At 39.5% G+C, this 25,216-nt stretch overlaps 1 protein-coding gene across 2 annotated transcripts in view; it reads left to right on the top strand.

Annotated features, from left to right (window-relative positions):
* Positions 1-2,251: 2,251 nt before the first annotated feature.
* afap1l2 (actin filament associated protein 1-like 2) overlaps positions 2,252-25,216 on the top strand; it is a 41,146-nt gene continuing 18,181 nt past the window's right edge. Inside the window, exons 1-4 of one of the 2 annotated variants that reach the window (XM_044337913.1) lie at positions 2,252-2,443; positions 18,539-18,667; positions 22,191-22,256; positions 25,104-25,195. In XM_044337913.1, coding sequence (XP_044193848.1) covers positions 2,428-2,443; positions 18,539-18,667; positions 22,191-22,256; positions 25,104-25,195 — 303 coding nt within the window. In that variant the 5' untranslated portion in view covers positions 2,252-2,427. The remainder of the gene's footprint in view (positions 2,444-18,538; positions 18,668-22,190; positions 22,257-25,103; positions 25,196-25,216) is intronic. The other variant, XM_044337914.1, reaches the window with a different exon arrangement.

A 25,216-nucleotide genomic window follows, 5' to 3' on the forward strand; every position in this document is an offset into this window, starting at 1 on the left:
GGCATTAGGCCACAAATATTCAATAGAGTTTAAGCCACTGGAAAGGAAAATTTATGACAACACACAACATAGTGAAATCTATTTGACCTCAAACATTGTAGTTTCACATGAGAAAATATCCAGTGTCCAGTGGAAATTGTTGCTTTTATAGCCCACATTCATACCCCAAACCCCTCAGACACACACAGGCACACACATACACAATAAAGATAATACCCTTAATGCTCAGTAATTTTGTGTGTTTGTGTGTGTGTGTGTGTTTGTGTGTGTGTGTGTGAGAGGGAAACAAAAGAGGGATTTAAAGTGGTCTGTATCTTTGGAGGAACTAAGGGTCACTGGCTGAAATCACAACTGGGAAAATATATACATTAGAAAGTAACAAGACACTCTTTGCTCTCTTGACATCTAATTCGCTCCATGCAAACTTATCACAGGGCCAGCTGTTGAAAGACTGAGGTAATACGGGGCAGCTCACAGGTAGGATTACAGCACCTGCATTTGAATTAAAAAAAATAGCATTGATGCTCCATTGAATAGAATAAAGAGACTTGTTTCCACAGCGAAGTATGTTTGCCCCTTTTATGACACTGTGTCTCCCCAGCATGAGTGGATCCAAATGTCATTTCTAAAGGCTTTGAGATCTTTCACCCTTGGTTCAAAGAGAAAGCCAAAGAGAAGTAATCACTGATTTATATATGCAGTATATATGACCATCCATCATTGCATTTGAATATACTGGAGCTCCTTTGAAGAACCTCCATTTCTTCACCATTTCTCGGACATGTTGGAAGTCCTTGGTTCTGTTCTAAGCTTCTCTGTGCTTAAGTCAAGGTGGATTGGAAACTCTGACTGTAATTGACAGAAGATGGATGAGTACATCAGGTGTGTTGAAAGGGTGAGACCTATGAAAGCAACCTGTCATGATTAAATGTTGATTTATTGTTAAAACCACCGACACCCATACATCATTTGATCAATCAAACATTTATTTTCTTAACGTGGGATGAAATAAACCAGAGAAATACAAAGAACATTTTCAATTAAAGTCCGTGTTAAATGTCACCTGTGAGTATGTTTGGTGTGATCTTTAGTCCAAGTCATTTGTCAACTTACTGAAATGTGGAGAGATGTCAAAAGTTCAAGCACAGGATCACATAAGGGATGTATGAGGTAGTAATGATTTTCCCTCACCACCTCACTTACTTAGCAGAATCCCCCATTGCCTCATCAGCTGTGTCTCCTTTGTCCCAGCAGTCTCATCAGGAGGAACCTGCCTGTGTCAACCTTTGTGCAACCCCCCCCCCCCCCCCCCCCCCCCCCCCCGTGTCTGCTGCAGTCAGCCTACAGAAAGAGTATCATTAACCAGCATCAGATGACATCACAAAACTACCACCTGCCATTTCCTCGCTGTAGTTTATCTTGTAACTAACCGTGACCTCTGGACTTGCTCTTGTGTAACTCAACCACAAAATCGCCATTATTGTCTGAGCTGCAGCTTGAATGAAATGATCGATTGCGTGCGCGTGCGCCTGTGCCCAAGAAAATACCAAAGCATCAGCAGAGAGGCGACTTTACGCAAAAAAAATATATATATATAAAAAAATCGGGTGCGCGTCATGCGTTTTAATCATCTTCTGGAGTATGTTATGTTACTCCGCTTGACATTCCTCTCATACCTCCACCCGGTCACGGATCTCCCACGGGGGTGCGCGGTTGTTTAGGCAGAGAACTTCCATGAAAAACCAAGGCTGTAAAAGCACACAGTACAGTACACCATCGGTCTTTTTTGAGAAAACTATACTATCTGCATGAATGCGTGATGAGGTTATATCGATGCCATTGTCTTTATGTCTTTATGTTTAAACATGATTCAAACATAATTTCTTGTGTTTCTAGCTGATCTGTGGATGAAATGTAGTTAGACAGACTTTTTATACAATAGACTGAATCCACATTTCTGACAGGATCACCTTTCCAAAGATTGCGAGGTTCCCTGTTGTTTTGAGTTTTTTTGTGTGGCAAAGTTAAGGTTTAGATTAGGAGGCGCCAAAAGTATATTGATGCGACACCTCCCTCTCTCAATGTAACAACTCAAGTCAAACTCTTACGCAATTTATCATAGGACTCACTATGCTGTATGTTTGGAGGAGCAATTAACGCGTGTGGTTTCTTGTCGCTGCAGTCTGGATGCTGCAAACTGGGAGGAGGTGCGGTGTGGAGCAGATTAGGAAGAAGAGGAGAGCGCTGTTGTTCCGTCACAACTCGGCTCTGTCTAGCCCAGTCAGTGTAGGTTATTCGTCGAAAACGGGAGCGCCGGGCTGCATTCCACAGAAGTTGCTGCCCCATCACTCCTGACAGCAAACTTTGGGATTGTTTGATTTTATGAGAGGAGAAAAGCGAGAGATAAGAAGGTGAAACAGCGAGGGAATGGAGAAGCACAAAGGTAAGAGGAGGAATTTCAACTTTGTGTCATTTACAGGAACTTCTAACCCTCGGCTCTCTCCATGATATTGTTGACAACGCATCCTGATGGGCTTTAGTCAAACTCTCTCTGAAAATGCTACTTCAGAATAGCAATTTTCAGAAAAATACTCCCAAAGCAACTGTTTATTTATTTATTTTTTCTACATGCAGATGACACATAAATCCACCCATGACATTCCTTTGATTTTGGATACATGAGATTCATTTGCATGTTGCCAGCAGCCTGGATGTGCTATTTCTGCTTTTTTTTCAGTTTGCCAACACAATAACAAACATGTACATCTTTTGAGACATTTATTCTTGTTCTGGTTGGTCTGTGCTGCAAGAACTCATCGTTTTACTGGTCACCTGACATTAATAATCATTTTTAAAAGTCCCCTGGTGGTGGGTTCCTACTTAAAATGCACAGGCTGTCTTGTCAAATAAGTTGGCTGCCTTTGGGCAACTGTGCTGCATCAAACCGAAACCACTTAGAGTTGAATGCACTCTGTTTCACCACTGAGGATATGAAGATGTGTTGCTTATCCCTGAACCGCCTCCCTTCCAAGTGGGCTCCATAAAATAGTTTACACTGTGGCCACTGATAAATTCCAATAGCAGCAACATTGTTCTCACAGCATACCTCAAATTCCTGTGGTTATTTGTCCATGAGGGATGAGCAAGGCCATTTTAAAACTTCCCGACTGACATAAACAAAGAGCCAAAATGCTGAAATCTTCCTCAGTCAACCATGAGCTGCACCTCACCTTGCTGTCTGAACATCAAAGGCAACATCAGAAGCTACTTAGAGGGGAGGTTCGTTATCTTTGGACCTGATGGAAGAAACATGATTGTTCTACACGTCCTCGCCTTCACTGGTCCGGCTGAGAAAACAATGGCATCTAGTCTAACTGGAATGGAATCACCACAATTTGAAAGATTGCAGTCTTGTTGCAACGTTTCGGTCCTCCAGCTGACTAGACAGCCCAGTTTGTGTACTCCTACACTCTTTCTGGCTCTCTCAGTGTAAATAGACAGTGTTGTAAGCTGCCAAATGCATGCAGAGGTGTTCTGTGTATAATTAACCTGTGAGCGGATTTCATTAGCTATGTGGAGGCCTCAGATTGGTCTGTGCTCAGTTCAATCATTCGTTCGGTCACGTGTCGAGCTGAAACAGCAACAAACAGGTATTTTTCAAACAAAAAATAAAAAATTTCTGGTTTCAGCTTCTCAAATGTGAGGATTTATTGATTTTCTCTGTTTTATATCATTTTAATGTATTTAAAATTGGTATGTGGGTTGGACAACACAAGTTATTTAGATGCCAGTTTTGGCTTTGGTAAATTGTGATGGGCATTTTTATGACATTTTATAGACTTAATGAATGATGAATTAATTGAGGAAATAAAATGAATCAATAATTAGCCCTAAGCTCATGCAATATCTCTGTATACATTGATAAGATTCTGACAAAATTTAAGGGAGTGATATGTCTCACTGTGTTTCAGCATTTATGTGGTTGCACTGATTGTCCACCAGGGTAGCTACACTGTTCACTTGATTTCTGTTTGTTAAAACTAGGTGGGCTGGGGCTGCTTCAGTACGTTTCAGTATTTTAAAACCTAAAGTGCTTAGCAAAGATGAGCATTGATTTGTTTACAATCAACTAATCAGGCTTTGAACCCTACCTGTAAGGAAATGGTTGCACTTTTCAAATTACAATGACTGGATTAAGAGGGGAGGTTCATTTACAAGCCAAAGATATTTTCAGGCTAAGTAGGGAGAAACATGAGTAATGAGGATGTAATTTATTAGAAAAAGGGAGAGCTGAGGACAGGTAGAATGAACCTTGCACCTGAGAGTTACATAGTGCAGAGAATGAGCTGGTATGAAGGGCAGAAATGAAGGCAGGAGTTTACTCTTCTGGCAGCTGTATGCAGCAGCACCAGGACACTGAATTAGATACTAACAGCCACAGGCTGTTAGTGGAGGGGGTACAGTAAGGGGGAACCTGAGAAAATTTTCATGGAGGCCAGTGACAAGGCAAGGCATTGTTTAGTATTCTGGATATGCTCCCTGTTTCTCAGACCTGACTCATGCAGGTTTCATTCCTGCAGCAGCTCATGTCACTGATTCTCACACCTTCTGCCAGAAACGAGGATCAAATTAAGGAAACCACCTGAAGCAGTGTTTTGTTTGAATGACCTTTTGGGTCGTGATGGGACATGTTTGAAAATCATTACAGTAGGGGATGTATTTTGGCAGCATTGCCAAGAGATGATTAGACCACTTTTTTATGCAATTATTGGCCCATTGGTCACTTTGCCCAGCAGCTAATCACCACTCCACATGCTAATGTTTCAACATAGAAAATGTTGAATAGTCAGACTGTCAAAAATATTTATAGCTTTCTCACATGGCTTTGTTTATGCGAACTGTCCCAGTAACTCTTGATTACCCCGAAATATAATGAAAGCATCACATACATTTCAGAATAATATCCTACAATAGAAACCTATATAACACACATATTGTAATAATTAAAAGTATAATTTCCTTAAATATTCCCATAACCTTTGGAATGGAAGCATACTTGTTTATTTTTTTGCAAGAGCTTATCCAGTATTTATTATCTTCCTTTCCTTGTCAATCAGTGCCCTTGCTTGTTTTGCTTTCCATGTTATTATGGATCCCAGCAGTTTCTGAGTAAAGCACTGTGCTGGCTTCACATTTTATACAGCTGGGTTTCACTCAGAAAAGTGTCAGGACCTTTGATGATGGTTCCTTTTCTTTTCCTTCAGCGTCAGCCGTCTTTAACAATAATCTGGTTCTGTGATCAGTGCCAAAATAAAATAGAAGACAAATGGAGGCCGACTGACAGACTTGGTGATGGCCTTTTTTTGAAATAGTGGATAACTGAGTTGACACACATGCAACTAAAAACTGTACAAACTAAAAATGCTACAAAATCACCCATTATTAGCTATGGCTTGTCATGAAATTTGGTACAGACATTCATGTCCCTCAGAAGATGAATTGTAAGAACTTTGGTGATTCCTTAGCTTTTCATCTTGCACCATAATCAGGTCAAAATATTAATCTGTCCAACACTTTGGTTTCTGACCAAATACCTGCAAAACATTCCCATCAACCTCAGCTTTGTGTTTAGTGCTCATAATTGTGCTCATTGCTAATGTTAGCATGCAAACTGTAGGTGAACATGGTAAACATTATACCTAATAAACATCAGCAATTTATGACACAAGAAAAATAAAAATAAATAAATGACCATGATTAATTAAAAATAAATGCTAAATAAATAAATAAAACAAAAATTAATGAAAAAATGTGGAAATAAATACATTTGGAAATAAATAAATGTGGAAATAGATCAATAAATTAGTATGAAAATAAAAAAATAAATAATTTGCACATTTATTTATTCATTCCCTTTGACAAAATTAAAATGTATTCATTTATTTTTAATCAATTAATGAGTTATTTAGTTCCTGTTTTCACTTTTGGGCCCTCACACATGTTAGCATCGTCACTGTGAGAATGTTAGCATGCTGATGTTCAGCTTAAATCAATGCAGTGACTGAGTACAGCCTCATTAAGCTGTTGCTGTTGCTGCAGAAATATAGTCATGTTTTTATTATAAATTGTTTATGCACACTAAATAGTTTGTAATATTTGATGATGCAGTGAAAAACGTAAACTTGTTGCTTTAAAGTTGTTTTCACATTAAGTGGTATTCTAGCTGGTGTTTCAGAGCTTTGGGTTTACTTCAGTGACCATGTCAATTAAAATGAATTCAGTGCAGTCAAAATAAATAATGTTTGACTAATCCAAGCTGAAATGAGAGTAAAGGTGCTTTTGTGACAGTGAGTCAGTCAATGGGTTTAGTGGGTTTGACCTCCCATGAGCTCAGCAAGGACAGGCTAAGATGTAGGCCATCAGGGCTGGCATGAGCTCTGCCGCTTCACTTGTATGTGTGTCATGGGGTGTACTTGCCAACGGGGAGCAAGTGTGAGTGCGGGTAATTCAGGAAGCTGGACTGGGCTATAAAAATGATGAAAAGAAAGACGGTCTTCCTGCTCTGTGGCAGTCGGGTGCTCCATGTGAGTTCAGCCCTTTTCGCCCTCTGGGTCCTGCTCTTGTTCATTTTTCGACACATCAAACGTGGCTTTGTTTATTGGATACAGGAGCTCTGGATCAGACCTGTATTGTGATTTACTTTTTCTCACCAGGTACTCTTTTGAAGGAATACAGGAGAACAGAAGCCTACACACTTGTAATCATGCACATGTGCACACTCACTAGTTCGTACTCTCCCTGCAGCCCTCCTGGCCACTTATCTGTGGGATAATAACTAAGCAGAGAAGCTTTTATGTGGGTGACTCTGAGGCGGCATTGGTAGTTAGTTTTTATTTGTCAGCAGTTGCTTCTAGTCTGTTGCTTTCTTTCTCATCAAGCCAAGACTGTGAAGGCTTGTAAAGCTTCACTTTTACTTGAAACATGAATCAGTTTATCACACATATTATATCCTAATTGAAAAATGACTGATGGTAAATGCCCACACAAAGGGATATATACATGTGTGCGCACACCTCTCACACCTCAGAGCATCTAGGATGCAGTCTTTGACTGTTGGTGTGATCCTGCAGAGCAAGGAAATGTTTTTGGGGAAGAAGAGAGGGATGTAGGCAGTGTGCTGCATTAAGAGGAGATGGCCCCATACAGAGTCTCTTCTGCCTCATGGCCCAGGGCAGACAGATTTTTCATCTTTGTGTCTGTTTGTGAGAAAAAACAGGGAGAGGAAGAGAGTCTTTTGAACAACTAGTCTGGAATCACAATGTTACTATCATTCCCTCATGAAGAAGATAGCCAACTTATCTATACTGTTGAATCGGTCGCATTGAGTTTACGGCATGTACTCTGCTCAGATAATCCTTTTAGGATGCTTTGGTGCAAAAATATCTTTAATCCTGCATTAATTTATTTTTTTGTTTTTTGTCATTTGGGGCAATGCAAAAAGCTTTAAACACAACATTGACATATTATCACATTAAGTTGAACCATGGTGTGGTGTGATATCACCCATTGGTTTGCAATGGAGCTGGTTTGAAGGCCAGAGTTGCTGCTTATTGTCGGCGCCATCTTTTCCGTTTAGAGTCAGGACCTAAATAAGGAGTGCGGGGTGTTGTGTTTCACGCTCTGGAAAAACATCCCGCTACCTCAGACCGAAGCGAACGCTAGCTTACTGGGAACACTGAGCAGTACACAATTGGGCTAACATTAGCTACTTTAGCTGAATTTTGCTAACAGGTGCTAACTTCGAATGAAGCAATCATTTCCAAATCATTTCCTTATTAGAGGTTGATTGAAACCATAATGAGTCATTGAAAAACAATATTTACTTAGTATTTCTAAAGAAAAGATGTGTAAATAGGAGCTAGGGACTTTTTGGAACCAGTATCTGGCAGCCATCCGTGGCCTTGCACTTTAACTTACTTCCGCATTGGCTTCAGCCTCAAGCCAAGGTAGTTGCAGCTTGAGCGAGACTCAACCAAAACTGTAAAGGTTCTGGCTGTAAAACTAAAATAATAAGAAAAAGGCTAAAACTGCAGAGTTTGGTGATAACTCTCTGGGGGTGCATCACTGCGAGCGATTCAACTTTTCATTTTACACATAGTCATTTCATCCGTTGTTAATATGAAAAAAATAAGAGCAGCTTTAAGAGGTCATATTTTAAACTTTCACTTTTCATTTATGTCACCAGCTCACACCCTTCACGAAAAGTCATTGGCTTTCGACATTCTGCTGTCTTGAAAATGCTTTTTTTCAGCATTAACATTCCAGTAAATTAAAACTGTCATGCAAGTTGAGCCAGCAACTCCTCTTCAGTATCTGAAAACATATTTTAATGAAATACCACTTTAATATCATCCATCAAGCTTTGACAGTCTCTCTGTGTCATATCATATTAGTAAATGGCTGATTTTGTTTTTGTGGAAAAGGATTCTAGCATTAACCTCTAGCCTTTATTTTCATTCTGCTCTATAATACTCACTTCCCACATCTCTGTCTTTTTTGCATACATACCCTTTCAAACACCCCCCCCCCCCCCCCCCCCCCCCCCCACACACACACACACACACACACACACACACACACACACACACACACACATACACCTACACACACACACACACATGTTCACTTAGGTCACTTTTGATGACATTACATAGACTTAGATTCATTTCCTGTAGACGTACCCTAACCTTAACCACTGACCCAAAAATCAGCTTTTTCTCAATTGGGGACACAGCTTTGTCCCCAATTGAACAAGCTGTCCCCAATTAACTGGTCTTTAGTCTGAAATGTGTCGTGTGCACCCCCCCCCCCCAACAAACACACACACACATAAACACACGCACACATATTTACCTAGGTCACTTTTGGGAAATTTACCTAGACCATTAATTTCCTGGAGACTTACGCTAACCCCAACCATAACCACTACTTGCCGAGTAACCTTAACCTAACCCCAACCTTAGCCATTGACTGAAAAGCTGCACAACCTGTCACGAATCAGACTTAAGTCCGGTGTGTGAAAGTAAGCTAATTCACAGCCAACCACCACGTACATGCACACACACACACACACACACACACACACACACACACACACACACAAACTTCATGTCATCATGCCTCTAAGCCGGAGTGTTGAATCTGCAGCTCGAGCCTTTATCTTCAGAAACTACAGTAACATGCATTGCATCCTAATCAAGATGAAGTTGCTCAAGTAGACCAAGGCCCCCTCCTATAAAAAAAAAAAGAGATTTACTTGGATTTTGGAGCCCATTAGCATGTTTCGGCTGTAAAACTGCCTGATTTCTCCACGGGCCAAGCTGTAAGTCTGAATATAACAGAGACAGCAGAGATCTAAAGAAAGACTGGAAAAAAGAGAAGAGTGTTCGGAAAGATAAAGCGTGAGAGGAATAAAGGCGAGATTCAATAGTTTGGGCAGAAGGAAGATGAAAGAAGAGCAACTTCATAAAGAAAGTGAAACTACATTTTATAAGTGACTCCGTCTTTACAGCCTCTTTCTGCAGTATTTGTCCTGTATGAAAATTAACACCTTAATCTGTTGATCATCATTTTAGGATGCAACACTGTATGCATCTATGCTCACAGACTCTTTGTGGTCTTTCTTACTGCTACTATTCCCTTTTATCTTTTTCATCATATGACACTGGGGCTTCTGTTTCTTTTCATGTTGTCTCCCTTGTTCTAATCACACTGATGGAACCGGTTTAATAATTAATTGTCATCACAGCATGCCTCAAGCATATTGTACAAGCAGTGTTATTTTTTATCTGCCAAAAAAGAAAAAAAGATACAACATTTACAGTAGCTACAGACCAAAGTATATTAGTGATTCTCTGTCCTGTGCAGTCCTGACAGGATGGCAGGTTTGCATTTCAGTCAAACATAACTAACTCAAATCAATCCAGTGATTAGTTCCTCTTTTCTGGTTGGAGGCATGTTAAAGCTGCTGTACTGTAGTGTTTAACCAGTGTATTCTGTACACTCTCTGGCTAACACCAAACCACTAGACAGCTTCAAACTCCTCCCACAACTAATCAACAAAAAGATTCCCACAGTGTGAAAAAAACAACAAAAAAAACACGCTTACTGTCACTACAGTAGTATACAATCAGCCACAATCATCTCATTTCTCTCCTTTGTGACCTCAATAGACTACAATACTGATACAGCTTTTATTTCCGGACCACTTAAATCAAAATTTGTTCCGTAGTTTTCATAATGGAGGAAATTAAGTCATGTTTGATTCATTAATTGGTAGCTTCAGAAGCTTTTGAATCAGTTTTTCCTCTGCATTGTCTATGTATGAATGAGTGCTTGGATTTAAAGTGCTGTCAGTGTCTATCCTGTCCGCTAGTCAACATTCACCTGGTGTTCCAGGTGTGAATCACCTCTTGACTACGTTAAACCATGCTATAATTCATTCTGCAGTGTTGCTGGAGAGTAAAAACTCAGGAGGATTTTCTATAAACACCACATCCCAGTGGTTTTAAAACCCAACAACCATGAATTTATTTTAATGGTGTGAGTAAAATAATTTGACTTCACATTCTGTTTGTTCCAGATAAATCTATGATAATGATATTTGCTAACTCTCATTCCAAGAACAATATAAAGTATTTTAGCATAATAGATGAGGCTTTTTATTTGCACTTGACATGCCAAAACCATCAACTTCCTTTGCCTTTATGTTGAAACTAAAGGGAAGGTCAACATAATGCTAGAGAAAGGGAACTTTGTGCATTTACCTGTCATGTTTAAGGTCCTATCTTGCTTCCGCCCTCCATTATATTTTTACTTGTCTCTTTTGTCACTTTGTTCACTTCTTTCCAAAGTTCCTTCAGTGCTGCTATCAGACACAGACGGCCCCTTTTCTGAAGTCATCAAGTTGACACTCTCTTTTTTGTATTCAGGTTTCTACGGCAATAACACCAAAACACAGCTTGGATTAATCCAGCCATGTCCATGCAGTCCCTGCCCCACAGCTGAACTGAGCATGCTGAGGGGATACAGACCAGTGCCTGCCAATAATGATAAAATGCTAATCAAATTGGTGTTTTAATATAGGCCTCTGCCATTCTTCTGCCATTCTTACTGAAGCAAGGCCAGGCTGGAAGGAAGCAAGCATACGTGGCTCCTTTCAGTTATACATATTGACCCAAAGGTCAATGTCATTCATGTGTTTAACCCTTGAAGTTTGGTGTGAAACAGTCAAATGATGAGAAAAATTACAAGAAAAAAATCCTTCTGTCTGTCAGTTTGTGACTGTCTACTGAAGCAGAAGCACCTTGAATCTGTAACGGTGTAAAAAAGAACGCTATCATCTAAACATTGTGCTGTTGTGTGTGGCCACTGGTTCCAATTCTGCTTCTTGTCATCACTTCCCTTTGAGGTGGAGCTATAGCTCTTTCATTGGCAGCCATGTGATTCCAATAGATGCTGTGTACTTAGTGCTTTGTATCTTTTGATGTAACCAATCTCACAGATCTACAGTACCAATCATCAGTTTCTTTAAAATGGAATTATGTAAGTTCATTTTCTTATTTATTACAATGAATCTTTTTTTATAAATATCTTTCAAAAAAAATGAATTTGAATGATTAATTGTTTAAGTTAACGTACTTAGATGAGTACGTTCTTATTAAGTAGTTAGACAAGTACAATTTACCTACTCAAGGACTGGACTTTGTCAAGTATGTTTGAGGAGTTAAGGAATCAATGTCTGAGGAATCAACTAGGGAGCTAAACGGCTCACATCACATTCAAATAAACTGCTAATTGATTTCTATCATGAGTGAATGACAATAGTTTTGTTGTAAACAAGTTTTATGAGTTTACAAAATGCTCGCTGCAAGCATGAGGAGTAAACAGAGGGAAGGCTGATTTATTGTCCCTTCTTTACTTAATTGTAAAGTCAACATTTTTGAGTTATTGTAAATTAAACACTTTTCACTGTGTTCTGATTAACGAACAAAGAAATTATTGAAATAATGTAATTGATCAGATTAATCATGATTTCTTAACTGATTAATGTACCAACTGAAGATAGCATGCTATATAAAATAATTCAGTTATTCACTGCACTGGTCATATTGACTTTGTGTGTATGTGTATGTGTGTGTGTGTGTGTGTGTGTATGTGTAAACAAGAATAGAGATAGTCAGGAACAAGCTATTGTCGGTGTTTCATAAAGCACAGTCTGTTGCTGGACATCTCATTGGTAAACTGCTTGGAGTGAGTCTTAGTCATACAATTAGTCAAGAAAAACCGTCTGGCCTAAAGAGAGACAACAGCACCACATCCATATTGTGCCACTGTTCCCCTGCTGCCGCTGTGTCCACTGCGATCAGCATCTGAAATACAAATGCACTAAGGAGATGCACCTCCGTAGAATGAAGTCATTGAATGAATGGGCAAGTGAATGGATTGATGGTTGGTGCTGGGTGCATTAGATAGATATGCAGGCAGACAAACACAAAAGAGCCTGTTATATAAAAGTTCAGCAAGTGTAGCGTGGACTTTTTAGCCAGACGTGAAGACAGCAATGTGAGCACATCTGCAGCTATTTTCAAGCATCTGCACCACATCCCAAAATATGACTGTGATTCAGAGTGAAAAGGAAGTGTCCCAAACAGACCTCAACCAGCAGCTCCAAGCTGAACAAGCAAAAAGGCCCGCTTACATTTCAGTGGACTTTCTTGCATCATCAGATTGAAGCAATATAATAATTTAACATTTCATCTTGTTTTTGTTTTCTTTAATTCTCCACACATTTTACTTTTTTTTTTTGATCAAAGTCGTAAACATGTTTGAAAAGAGCACAAATATTACATCACTGGAAATGCATTTTTCCTTGAGCATGAATAGATATTCTGGGATTTGAGGAGTTGTTTTTAAAGTAGGACAGATGAAGAGAGATGATGTGTTAAGATGGGAGAAACATAACAAGACTGGTGCAAACCCTAGTGTATGGCTGGACTGTGTATGAAACACTAGAAGAAGTATGCCTGGCTTTGACTGAAGCCAATTTGACATAGGGCCTTTCTCAATACCATGTATGCCAAGTTCGGACTTGGCAAGTTCAAGTCGGAAGTCCAAACTTCCAAGGAAGGGAGGACACAGTAAGATCATCCTGCAATTGGAACAGCAGCATACTTGCTGACAGCAGCAGCTCAGCTTCAACAAACCTACCTAACTGTAGCTTAATAAAATTAATTTTACTATATTTATATTTATGTAAATGTGGTGATATCTATACATATAGAGCCCCAGAGGCAGCACTGTTGTTCTGTCCAGTAAAAACATGAAGCCTCACTTTACATTCAGACAAACTAATGTGGCAGCTACAATTGTTTGATTTCATCTGTAAGACAAACATTTATCTTCCAAAAGGAATTACATCATATATCAAAATGCTATGGAGACATTAGAGCCAGTAGAAATTTACCAAAGAACTGCACAGATCAGTTCATCAGGTCATGTTCTCCCCGTGATGACCACGGATGTTGACCGGCCGAAAAGCTGAAGGGTTGGGCTGCTAGCGGCTGAGATGACCAGCCGGTGTCACCCGGTCAGCAGCAAAGTGACTGGGTGAGACCAGCTTTTAGCCTGGCTCAAAATCTCCACCATTGCTGCCGGTTGGTGCAAAATGCATTCTGGGATACTTGGCTGTCCCAAGCTTCAGTGGTCTTTGGTCGCCTTTGACCAACAAATGGTCATCACTCAGTCCATGACTCACTCAATCAGTCAGTCAGTCAGTCAGTCACGGACATTCGTGTTTATAGGACTGGCCCCGCTGTTGCGGTCCAGCCAAAAAAGGAGCCAGTTAAAAGAGAAGAAGAAGTACAAACCAGTCACACAAAAAATACAAAGAGAGGCCAAAAGATCTGAGTTTGTTTCTGCCATTCAGAGGATGTAAGTCATCACTTGATGGTTTGGTGAACATGCAAGCGATATACAATACTCACCATGATTGTCTCAAGTCACCAGTTCAAACCCAACTGAGTCCTTATGGGAGATTGAAAAGAAATTCCAGACAGTTCTCTGCTGCTAACATCGAAATGCCAAATAATAGAAAACTGTCACTTCCCATCTACAGAGCTTTTGACAAGGCACACTGAAGCTGTTTTGGGGACTTCTGTTGTCCCAGTTCCTTTTAACTTTCCTTTTAGGTCTTTGGTTTTTGGTTTTGTTTCTGTGCTTCTTATTTTAGGCACTTCTTTTGGCAGAGACTTGGTGGGAACACTAATTAGATTCATGTCAGCTCATACTCTTCCAGCATCTCTTTGAGAGTTATCCCACAAAGTAGGAGTTTAGTGTGTATCAGCAAATCTGTTTAACCTGGAAGCAGTTGGATTGAAATGAGAGGCCATGCATGCCTTGTTAATTAATAAAGTGAAATTCTTGCGCTCTTCTTTGCTAAAATGTGGCCTTTCAGTGTTGATGCAGGGCCTCAAGCCACTCTGAACAGGAAAAGCTGCCAGGATCCTGACAAGACCCTCTTGTTCTGCAGAAGATCTGTTCAAATTTAACAAGGAGTATGGCAGTACAGAGTCAAGTCCAATTCCTTCTCTCCTTTGAATGAAAACATGACATGGCTTTTTTTGATTACTGATCTATTTTTGTCTACGTACTTTAGCTTGCAGATAGTTTTGTTTTGTTTGGTTATAAATCCCCATATCAGTCAACATTTGATATCACATACATTTTCGACTGTTTAAGATGCATGAACATTTTCTATATATATATATATATATATATATATAGCTAACGTTCAGATGTTTTTTCAGTAAAACCTTGTTAACATTAGTAACCATATCAGACAGGAGCTTACCGGCTGTGCTCGATGGCTGTTAATGATTACAAAGAAGCTGTCATTTGTAGTCCAGATGCACGAACAGACATGCATGCAAAGACGTGCGTAGTTTCTGTTGGTTATTTTTGAAGATGCTAAAAAAAGAAGGCCTTATTCAGTTAAGATTTCAGCGAAATTGAGAGAATGAGCCTTTGTCGACCACAGCCAGGGTCACAAGGTAAACAGACGAGTGCTGATAAAAGCCTACGGTAGGTGACAACTAAAACTACAGGAAACATTTGTTATGTGTAATCTGGGCTCTAATGTAATATGTTAAATCGCTTCAGCAACTGTGGCACCATGTTTCACTGAGATCCGGGAAACAGAACAAAAGACTTTTTAACAATCCCCATAAGGGTTAATCTTCCTTGACAGTTTCATTGTTTCGCCTTAACCTAATCAGACATTACAAATATACCTTAATGATTTGCCAAATTATCAGAGCACCTTTTCAAAAACCATAGAGGTCGATATCTCTAGTGTGGGAGAAATCAAACAAACTAGGTTGTTTATTGTCGTTAATGAGGCAAACAAGGAAGTACAACCTCAGGCAGGAAGAGAAATTCGCCTTGTGATTAGAGTAGGTGTTTGGAAACTTTTACTTACTTTTACTTTTACTTTTACTACTACCTTACTGATTAAAAAAAGAGCTTTATGCTGTAAAATGTACACTATTTCATTCTTACCTGTCCTTTTTATTGTGTTTTTTTATTGGATCAGATTAGTAGAAAACACTGTAGTAGTCTGGCTCTCTGATGGTCTCTCAGATTCCTTTTGGCCATTCTACTGAAGTGAATTGTTTATACTGTGGAGGCTGCGGTCACTCACTGGATGTGCAGTGGGCATCTGGCCAACCCTGCTACAGACCTCCCTGTACTGTCAGCTGACTCCGTTTCCCAGGGTCCCCCAATCCAAAAGGCCATCTGAGTCAATCTCTGCAAACACACAAGGAGGCGAAGCTGGAAAAATGTTTAGATTCATGCTGAGCAGCCAAACATCAGCAGCTAAACAACTTTAAACAACTATTAGAAATGTAATGAAAGTAAATGTGTGTAGTTTTACTCATTTTAGTAATGTTTCAATGCATGCAGCAGAGGAGTCAGTAAACATTTTTGAGGGTCTTTGTCGTTGTTCAAGCTGATTTTAATTACTTTACATCTCCGGTGTGTTTCAGTGTGTGTGTGTGTCTATATGTGTCCAAAGCAGTGATGTTTTCCATCCATGACCACAGGGCCTCTCAGCAGAAGTTGACTCAGCTTGAGTAGGAGTCATTAAAACAACCCAGCTTGCAATAGCTTCAGGAAAGCCTCGCGTCATCTCTGACAGGCAAAGCTTACCCGGATCTGACACCTGATGTTGCAGAAATCTCCCTCTTTCGACGGATCCTTTGATGTGTGTGGGAGTGTAGAAAGGAGGGGAGAGGGCATGAATGTACTCCCCCACAGGGCTCGGTCAGTGATCAGTATGAGCCGGAAGGAGCCACTAGAACAGACTAGCTGACAGTTTTAAAAGAGTTCAAACAGAGATGAGCAGTTTACTATCCTTATATTCCTTAGTTTTTGTTTTTATTTGAAGTGGAGTTCACCTCCTCAGATGATTTTCACGTGAGAATAATATTGTTTCTCTCTAAAAAAATAGTATTCAATTTCAGTTTTAGTTACAGCTTTTTAGTTTCCTTGGGTACAAAGACTCTGACCCGACCCACTATCGATTTGTCCTGTGTTTCAGTTTTAAATATAAGTTTAGTATGTATGTGTACAGGTAAAGTCAGTAAATGTACTTACTGTATAGAGCTACTGTATGTGTAATATGATTATCACAGGCTGTTATCTGCCATTATTGATTTGCTATGACCAAAGGATCTACAATGTGGAGCGTGGATTTCAGCGCACAATTTCAACCACTTTCAAGGTGCATTGAGAAGGGAAATTATCTTGAGCAACACTTTCAAAACACACTAATGGCAACCAGTGAAGAATCCAGGAAGTTACTGGCCGCAACCAAGAAATAGTTTGGCACAAAGCAAGCTGTAAAACTGGGATTTTTTGTTTTTACACTTTGGTTCTTGTACCAATTCTACAAACAAGGTATAATGTTCTATCTAGGTAGCTTTAGAAGTGCTGGTAGGTGCTTTTTGTTACCATTAGATAGAGATAAGCTAGCTGTTCCCTTGTTACCAGTCATTGAGATAAGCTAATGTTAAGATAGCTGGCCGCTCATGGTAGCTTAATAGTTACTGCGCAGACATGAGAGTGGTATCAATCTTCTCATTTAATCTCAGTAAAAAAGTGAATAAACGGATTTTCCAAAATGCCAAACTATTCCTTTCAGTAAAATATTTCATGCTTTAGATTTGGCTTTTTTTAGGTTTAATTTACTGTCATATACTTGTTATTTAAAGAGTAACTTAACAAGAGGCTGAATAACAGTGTTTTGCCGCCTTCTCTGGCTAAAAGTCTGTTTCACCTATGGTTGGGTGTGGTCAATAGTGTGCTCTGCTGAACCTCTAACCACACTCACCAGTGATGTCACAGGGTCCCAGAGTACACCTGTACATTACTGCAGCATGGTGAGAAGTTAAACCAATGGAGGTCAGCAAAAACAAGATTTTTAAGGGATGTTTTTTACTTGATTTTGAGGCTAATTGAGTATATTGCTGCAATACTTACTTACATTATCATAATTACATTTGACCTTGTATACGCTTATAGTCTTCTGGAGGTGAATTTTGTTTCTATTTTTAACATTAGTCAAGTGGAAACAAGCTATGGTAAATCATCAAAAACATCTAAAAATGGCAATGGCACACACTCTTGGGGGGATTTTATACATTCCTGTGTCTAAGAAGAGTATGACACCCCCACCAGTATCTGCCCCACCTTTTCCTTTAATAAAGTCTTTCTTCTTTATACCCCCTCTGCCTCATACACTGAGGCCCACTGTAGCAAGGGGCCTATTCATGAGGCCAAGAGACAGTGAAGGAAACACAAAGAGCTCCCCACACAGTGGAGAGGGCTGTGAGCTCAGCGCTGACCCCTGAAGGATGTGTGTGGGCTGCACCCAGACACTGGGGCCCCGCCGACTCCTGCCCAGGCTCCTCCCTCCTCTTGACTTGACCTTTCACTAAACCCATACAACTCCCAAAACAACCTCAAACAAGGACTGTCAATAGCAACTGTTTGAAGAGAGATGACTGAATGACATAAAGTCTGAATGGTTATCGACTGTTCCCAAAAACCTCTGAAGAGTCTCTACCATGTAAAATGATGGCATGCCACACATTGCTTGAAGCACAAAAGCAAGACAGTGAGAATGAGCAGCTGAAATCAGTATTTTAAGACAAGTCCTTGAGTTGAACTCCCTAATATCAGATATAAATTAAAGTATAATATTCTGAATGCGTCTGCCTGGAAACTTCACAAGCTTTATTAGTCAAGGCTTTTCTTTTTCTTGTGGATAGTAATCGTGACAGCTCTAGGCTAAAGCCATTGTTTTAAAAGTCTCCTAAATGTTTTCACGCCAAGAAATGTGTAATAAAATTTAGCATGAAGGATTTCTTGTTTTGCTATACCTCTGAGACCCTCTTTTCTGTGTGTGTGCTTCCAGTGCTGGACCAGCTCCTGACGGAGCTCCACCGCTTCCTGCTCATCCTGGACAAGGAGACCCTGAGTGGGAATGCCACCATCCAAAAGGGCTTGCTCTCCGATCTCCTCCAATCCTACAGAACTTCAAATGGTATGAAGGAAAAAACTGAGAGTAGAAGTGTAGGTTCTTGAACAGAGAATACTGACCTGCCATTTCAAAGCATAGTGGATATACTGTATATAGAGTAGAGCATTTCATTGCAAAAAATGGTTTTTCAGTCTGGAAATAATCCATTGTGGTTACTTTTATGTTTTTCCCAGGATGTCAGTTATTGATTAAGTCACTGCAAGACAATATTTCTCTCAATAACCACCATTTAGTACTGTGAGTTGACATTTACCTACCATGATGGCTGCTGAGTGTCTTAGAGTTCTTGCTCCAAGACAGTAAATCTATGCATTTAATAACAACATAACAGGGACTCTTAATCAATTAGGTCAGGCATACTGGAGAGGTTAACCAGTTAGCCTATTAGCCTACATGCATTGGCCAGTTATCACCTATAAGACAAACAGGTATATTTTCTGCTAAGATCAAGGCCATCTCCAACTAGAGCTTGGTCATAAGCATTTCTTCAGTATAATTCGTCCTCACTTACATTTCCGAATGTTGTGGTATTTGTGATTACATGACAGTTTCATTGGTTGAAGTTTAACCACAAATGTTTAAATATGGGGTTTTAGCTGGCAGTGGCTTTATGCAGAGCACCTTATGTAACGGGTTGTCATGCCCTGTGGTTCCCACAATTCAATAAGCTTACATCGTCGGCAGTTTGACTAATGAGAAGCTATCAAACGACCCATTGTGGAATTATTTTGCTATTTTAAACTCTCAGTAACCACCATGTAATAATGATACTCTTGCAGGCCTGTATTATCAAGCACATTTGGGGTCTTTTAGCTCATTTTAGTAGTTGAAAACCACATTGTGGTGACTGAATTAAACATTTTTGCCTACATCTCTAATACCACAACATTAGGAATTAAAAGGAAGGTTTCCTGTATCAGATGACCATTTTTTATTTGGTGGATGTTTGCGGTTATTAGTTTTACACTTACAAGCAATCTTAAAGCAAACAAAATGCCTCTTGCTACTATATTAAACGATGCATGACCTGTTAAAGTATTCTGTCAAACAGCTCAAGACAAGTTTATTTTTCTTGCTCACTGGCTATGACACTAAACATGAAAATGGCGCAACTGCTGGTGGGCTGATGGGATTTATTGTGGCTGGAAGTTATGTTATCAGCCTCAGCTCCTAGGTGTGTGATCAATTGGGAATAATGATTGAAATTTTGCTGCTACTTTAGAAACCTGAGCTTCATGTAATGGAGTGAGAACTTGCAGAGTTATGAAACCATTAGACAGTAGTATGTCCAGAACTCATACTGGCCCAAAATCTTTCCTTCATGCTAATCCTTGTAATACCAACTTCTTTTAAATTGACTGTCACTTTTGGATTGAAAAGGCCAATATGGGTTTTTCAACTCCCTCTGTGTCTCTCTCTGTCCGACACACACAAGCAGTCATGCTTTTCCATGTTCAGGTCCTGGACTTGTCTCTCCATACTTCCTCTCCTGGCTCTGAGCTGTATCATTTTTCCGAAGCTACATTTATCCTCTGGGGACGCTCACTTCCTTTGAGCAGCAGTTTATAAATAGCATTTCAAGTCCGTTCCCCCGAAAATCTGTTTTCACTGTACAGGAAAAACATCGTTTCATTCTGCTGCTGTTTGGTTTCACCTTGTGATATCTATTTCAAAGGAGAAACCTTCTCCAGAGTATCACCCAAGGTTAGAGTTTTGTTTGATTTCCTCTCAGGGTATAATCGTAGTCTAAAATATTCAATTCAATTAAACAACCTTCCTCAAAACTGCGCTACAGCTCCGGAATAAATTCCCATGACAGGTTACAGTAACCAGCTGGAGCCTGCTGTGCCAAAACCGCAGGGTTTATTGTTTGAGAAAAGACATTCGTTCAAACTGTTTATGTGGCAAAGTTATGGCAGTGTCTTCGCCAGCTTGTAATTACTCCACCATGTTGAGACCGACATTAAACCAAACACAGTCTTTTTCTCACTAAGCTGTCTTCCACACCGGTGTATGACATGAGGTTTCATCATCTCCCCATGTTGCCTAAATGATCTGATTGCTCGCATCGGCCCATAAATATTTACATTTGAGTGCACAGAGAAGTCAAGTCGAGTCTCTAATAGCTGCCCCAATCATTTGTCCAATAAGATTCAGCTCCTCTCACCATGTGAAACACTTACATCACTGTGCCTTTATTATTGTCATGGGAAAACATAACTCTGACAATAATGACTTTATTCACTAAATTTCAGTTGGATTACACTTTGGGTTGAGAAAACTTTCTGACTGGGTAAAACTGTAGCTTTTGTTTCTTGTAGCAGAATTCTACAAATTCCACACCTAATTTTTCTTTAGTGAATTTGAATTATATGCTGATATGAAGTATAAGTACAATTGTAAATTTCTCTGAAGTGTAGATTGGTCTAAGCAGATGCACAAAGTTCAGGAGCTGCATTGTATATTTAGCTGTGCGATCCTCTAAAACTTCAAAGATAGAAGTGACACAGTGCTCTATCTGTGCAGGCAAGGAGTTTTCTGACTAATGTCTGATGAATGCCCGTCGCAGTAGGAGTGGGTGTCAATAATGGGCTCAACTGTCTGCACAATGGGCCGTTTGTTTGGGTGAAGTCCCCCTTTAATCCCAGACTTTTGACAAACATGATGAAAGTTTGTTTGCTACTCTCCCATCTGTGCTACAAGTGAAAGGGGAAATATGCTTCAGGACACTCCTCATGTGATTGTATACAGATAAATCACATTGTGAATATACAACAGAGCGAGACAACCTCAACAAATGGAGATGAGTGTCAGATTTGTGAGCTGCTCCAGTTACAGTAACTCAAATATCCAGTTCATATCAAAATGAACTTTTATAGCATACAGGTATCTCCAATCTTCTACAATAGTAAAATGAAATTTAATTTCACAACTAATCAGAAAAAAGACAACAACTTTGTCACTGAAAGTATAGTATAGTCAATGTGGACGCATTCATGATAAAACCCAGAGGCTTCTGGGAATCAAGGAATAAATAAATGTGTCTAGGGAGCATCCAGGGTCCTCACCTTACCAAAGATTTTACCGAAATAGCGCTTGTCTTGTGTTCCTTACTGGCACCAATCACATGCTTATTTTCAGTTTGATTAAAGCTAATGTGATTACTGTATTGGAGAGTCATGCACGGAGCTCTGTCCTGTAGAATAACTGTGCAAGGGCTAAAGAGGTGCAACATTTTGGACACTTTCATCCTTCATCCAGTTGTCCTCATCCTATTTTTATTCATCTTAAGTGCATAGAGTGTACCAAAGTATTTGTAGGGATAATGCAACTCTTATCCTGCAGATGCAAATCGTGCATGTGTCACTTTTACAATACATGACCTAGTCTATGTGTCTAGTGTGTCTAATGGGGCTATTTAAACAGCTACTTCTAGTTTATTCAGAGTACCAAGGCAACTTCCAAGAAGACTGTGCTGAACTATTCTGATGTCACCCGTTAACCACCTTTTGCTGTTTCCATGTAGGTGCTGACGAGGAGTACATCTACATGAACAAAGTCATTGTTACGGGGAAGGACAAAGGCGACAAAGGTGTGAGTTTCAAAAGGTTCCTCTCCAAAGTGTGATACTGATATTCGATGGGGATTTTTTTCCCTAAAAGGTAGCTGAAATATAATCTATAGAGAAAAGTATTTTATCTTCTTGTTGGAACCAGGGATTATGGCACAGTATAGCATTTTTAGCCATGCATGGCTCTATGAATTGCAACGTCATTAGATCTAATACTCAGGTTAAAATATATCAACAACTGTCGAGCAGATTTCCATTAAAGTTTTATACACATTCATTTTCAACAGAGGATGAAGCCTACTGACTTTTCCTCTAGCACCACTGCACAAAAACAAAAATGTCAACCTTGACATTTTTGTTTTTGTCCATGAAATATAGTGCATCCATAGTGAATCCTTATGATTTTTTTGATCCCTTATCTTTTCATCCACAACCACCAGCAGGTCAACATTTGTCCAGTATTTTGGTTTATGACCAAATATCTGCAAAACCAATGACATCCCATCAGCCTCAGCTATACTTGGCTGTGCTTGGTGCTAATTAAAAGTAAATGTTAACATCCTAATATGTTAAACTAAGATGGTAGACACAGTATTATACCTGCAAAACATCAACCTCTCAGCAGTGTCACTGTGAGTATGTTAGCATTTACCTCAAACACAGATGTACATCCTCAAAGAGCTGCTGGCATGCTGTAGGCTCTTAATCTTGTTAGAAGACAATAAACCTTTTAGCTAGTACCATATTTCATTGACTTTCATGTTTGATTAGGGTCATTCTTCAACAGTCCTCATACACTGTTTATATTCATAAACAGAATTAGTACACACAAACCCTAAAGTATTAGCTTGGGCAAAGCTTTTTCACATTCAGTGTAAGCACATGATACTTAAAGTATTTAAGTACATGTCCTGATAGGAGTGTGCTGTTACCTACTGCAGTATTCCAGTTATCTCTCCATTTCAGACTAGCCTGGCTTGAGTTTTGGAATGCATTATCTCTGTAAGGGATGTTTCTGCTTGTTTCCAACTTGGAACTAAACTTTTGAAAAAAAAAGTCTCCCATTTTCTAAGATACTCGTATTTTGAGATTGTCCAAGTTGGTCAAACGCCAGTGCATACTTGTTAACTTATTGCACCTCATACTCAAAGGGACATGAGTCAAGTCAATAGCAGACACATGCAGCAGCCCCCCAGCTCCCCACCTCTCACCCACCATTTCCTGTCTGATTCGTCGTAGCTCCTCACAATCTGAAACTGACCTGTTTTGTTTGGACCACGATAAAGAATGTGGTTTGAGCAAGCACAAGACTTAACACACATAGTTTCTGCAGCGACGCTAGCAAAGCTGCAGATTTTCTTTCACAGAGACTGAAAGAAAGTGGGGGCTGAGATGTGAAAATTTATCTTAATTATAGTTATCTCAATGCAATTAGATGCACATTATGTGGAAATACAGGTATACAACTGGAAATTTTGCTTAATGGCCTGAACAACTTACTTTTGTCATGAGCCCCACAGGTCCAAGCCTTTTTTTTCTTTTGGTGTTTTATGCTTAATATGATGTAAATGAGTTCATTTTTAAGACAGAGAAATATACACTGAGAAAATTTTAAAGAGAAAATGTTAAAAGCTGAGTCAAAGTCACTGTGTCAAAGTTCTGCCCTTGTATTTCTATGTAAATTCACATATAAATATTAAAGTAGAAATAGAAAGTAGGTGAAAGGTCTGAGGATAGAGGAAGTGGTAAACAATGGGATACCAAGTAGTCACTTATCTTGGCAGAGATATACAGAACACTATCCCACCCTGGGAGTCAAAAGATTGCAACATAAATCTGAGGGATTGCGGGATAACAGAATGGAAAAGCAGAAAAAATCTTTTTTTTGTTTTGCTTTAATGTGGTTTATTTTTTAAGACTGTCTTCCAATATTGGCTTTTTTGTTATAAATGTGTAATAACTTGACCTCTTCAAGCCTCTTAGAATATTCAAATAAAACAATCTGAGAAGGAATAATCACAACTCACAACATATGCAACCAGTGATGACAGGTCATGAGTACATGGCCTCATTTTAAAGTAATTCCACATTTGGAAAGTACACTTAGTTGTTTTCTTGCCAAGATTTAGATGAGAAGATAGATATCACTCTGTAAGCTGTATGCTAAATATAACACTACAGCCAGTAGCCAGTTAGCTTAGCTTAGCATACAGACTGGAAATGAGCCTGGCTCTGGCCAAATCTGCCTATTAGCACCTCTAAAGCTCACCAATGAACACATTATATCTACATGGTCAGAAAAAAGCCAGCTGTTTCCCCATGTTTCCAGTGTTTATGCTAAGCTAAGCTAACACACAGATATAAGAGTGGTATCAATCTTAAAAGCAAAGCATACATTTCCCAAAAATGTTCCTTTAAGGGGGTCACAAGTCAGAAAGGTTTGGAAGAACTGTGTGCTTCATTGTTAATTAAAGGGTAAATGTACTGAAAACCACAGCTCTTTCATCTCTTAGTCTTTCCCAATTTTCTTGATCCTGAAATGTGGTGCTGTGTGTTTTGTGTAATAGGATTGTTGCTACCCTACAAATGCTCCCCCTTGATTTGAGTTATGTGGTCACTGTAATTTAACAACGAAGGGTCTTGTGCTCACAGTGAGGGTTAGGGATACCAGGAAGCATTGCTATGTATAGGAGACATCTCAACATCTTGAAATAGTGTAGAATGAAAATAGCTTGAATTCTGACTTGCATGATAAACCTTTCATTTATCCATATTTTCCATATGTTCATTTTATAACGCTCAACATAAATGTAAGAGCTCACATTTCTGGTATGCACTGACATCTTACTCTATACTTTTATGGCCTAGATGACAGATCAGATGCCCTGGTCAATGGAAAAGCAGCAAAATATGTCCCTGTCCCACAGAAGAGCCTTCCTGACCTGCCGCCCCCCAGAACAGTAAGTGATTACAAACTCAAG

The sequence above is a fragment of the Thunnus albacares genome, chromosome 20 (assembly GCF_914725855.1).
Source record: "Thunnus albacares chromosome 20, fThuAlb1.1, whole genome shotgun sequence".
In the NCBI taxonomy this organism is placed as follows: domain Eukaryota; kingdom Metazoa; phylum Chordata; class Actinopteri; order Scombriformes; family Scombridae; genus Thunnus; species Thunnus albacares.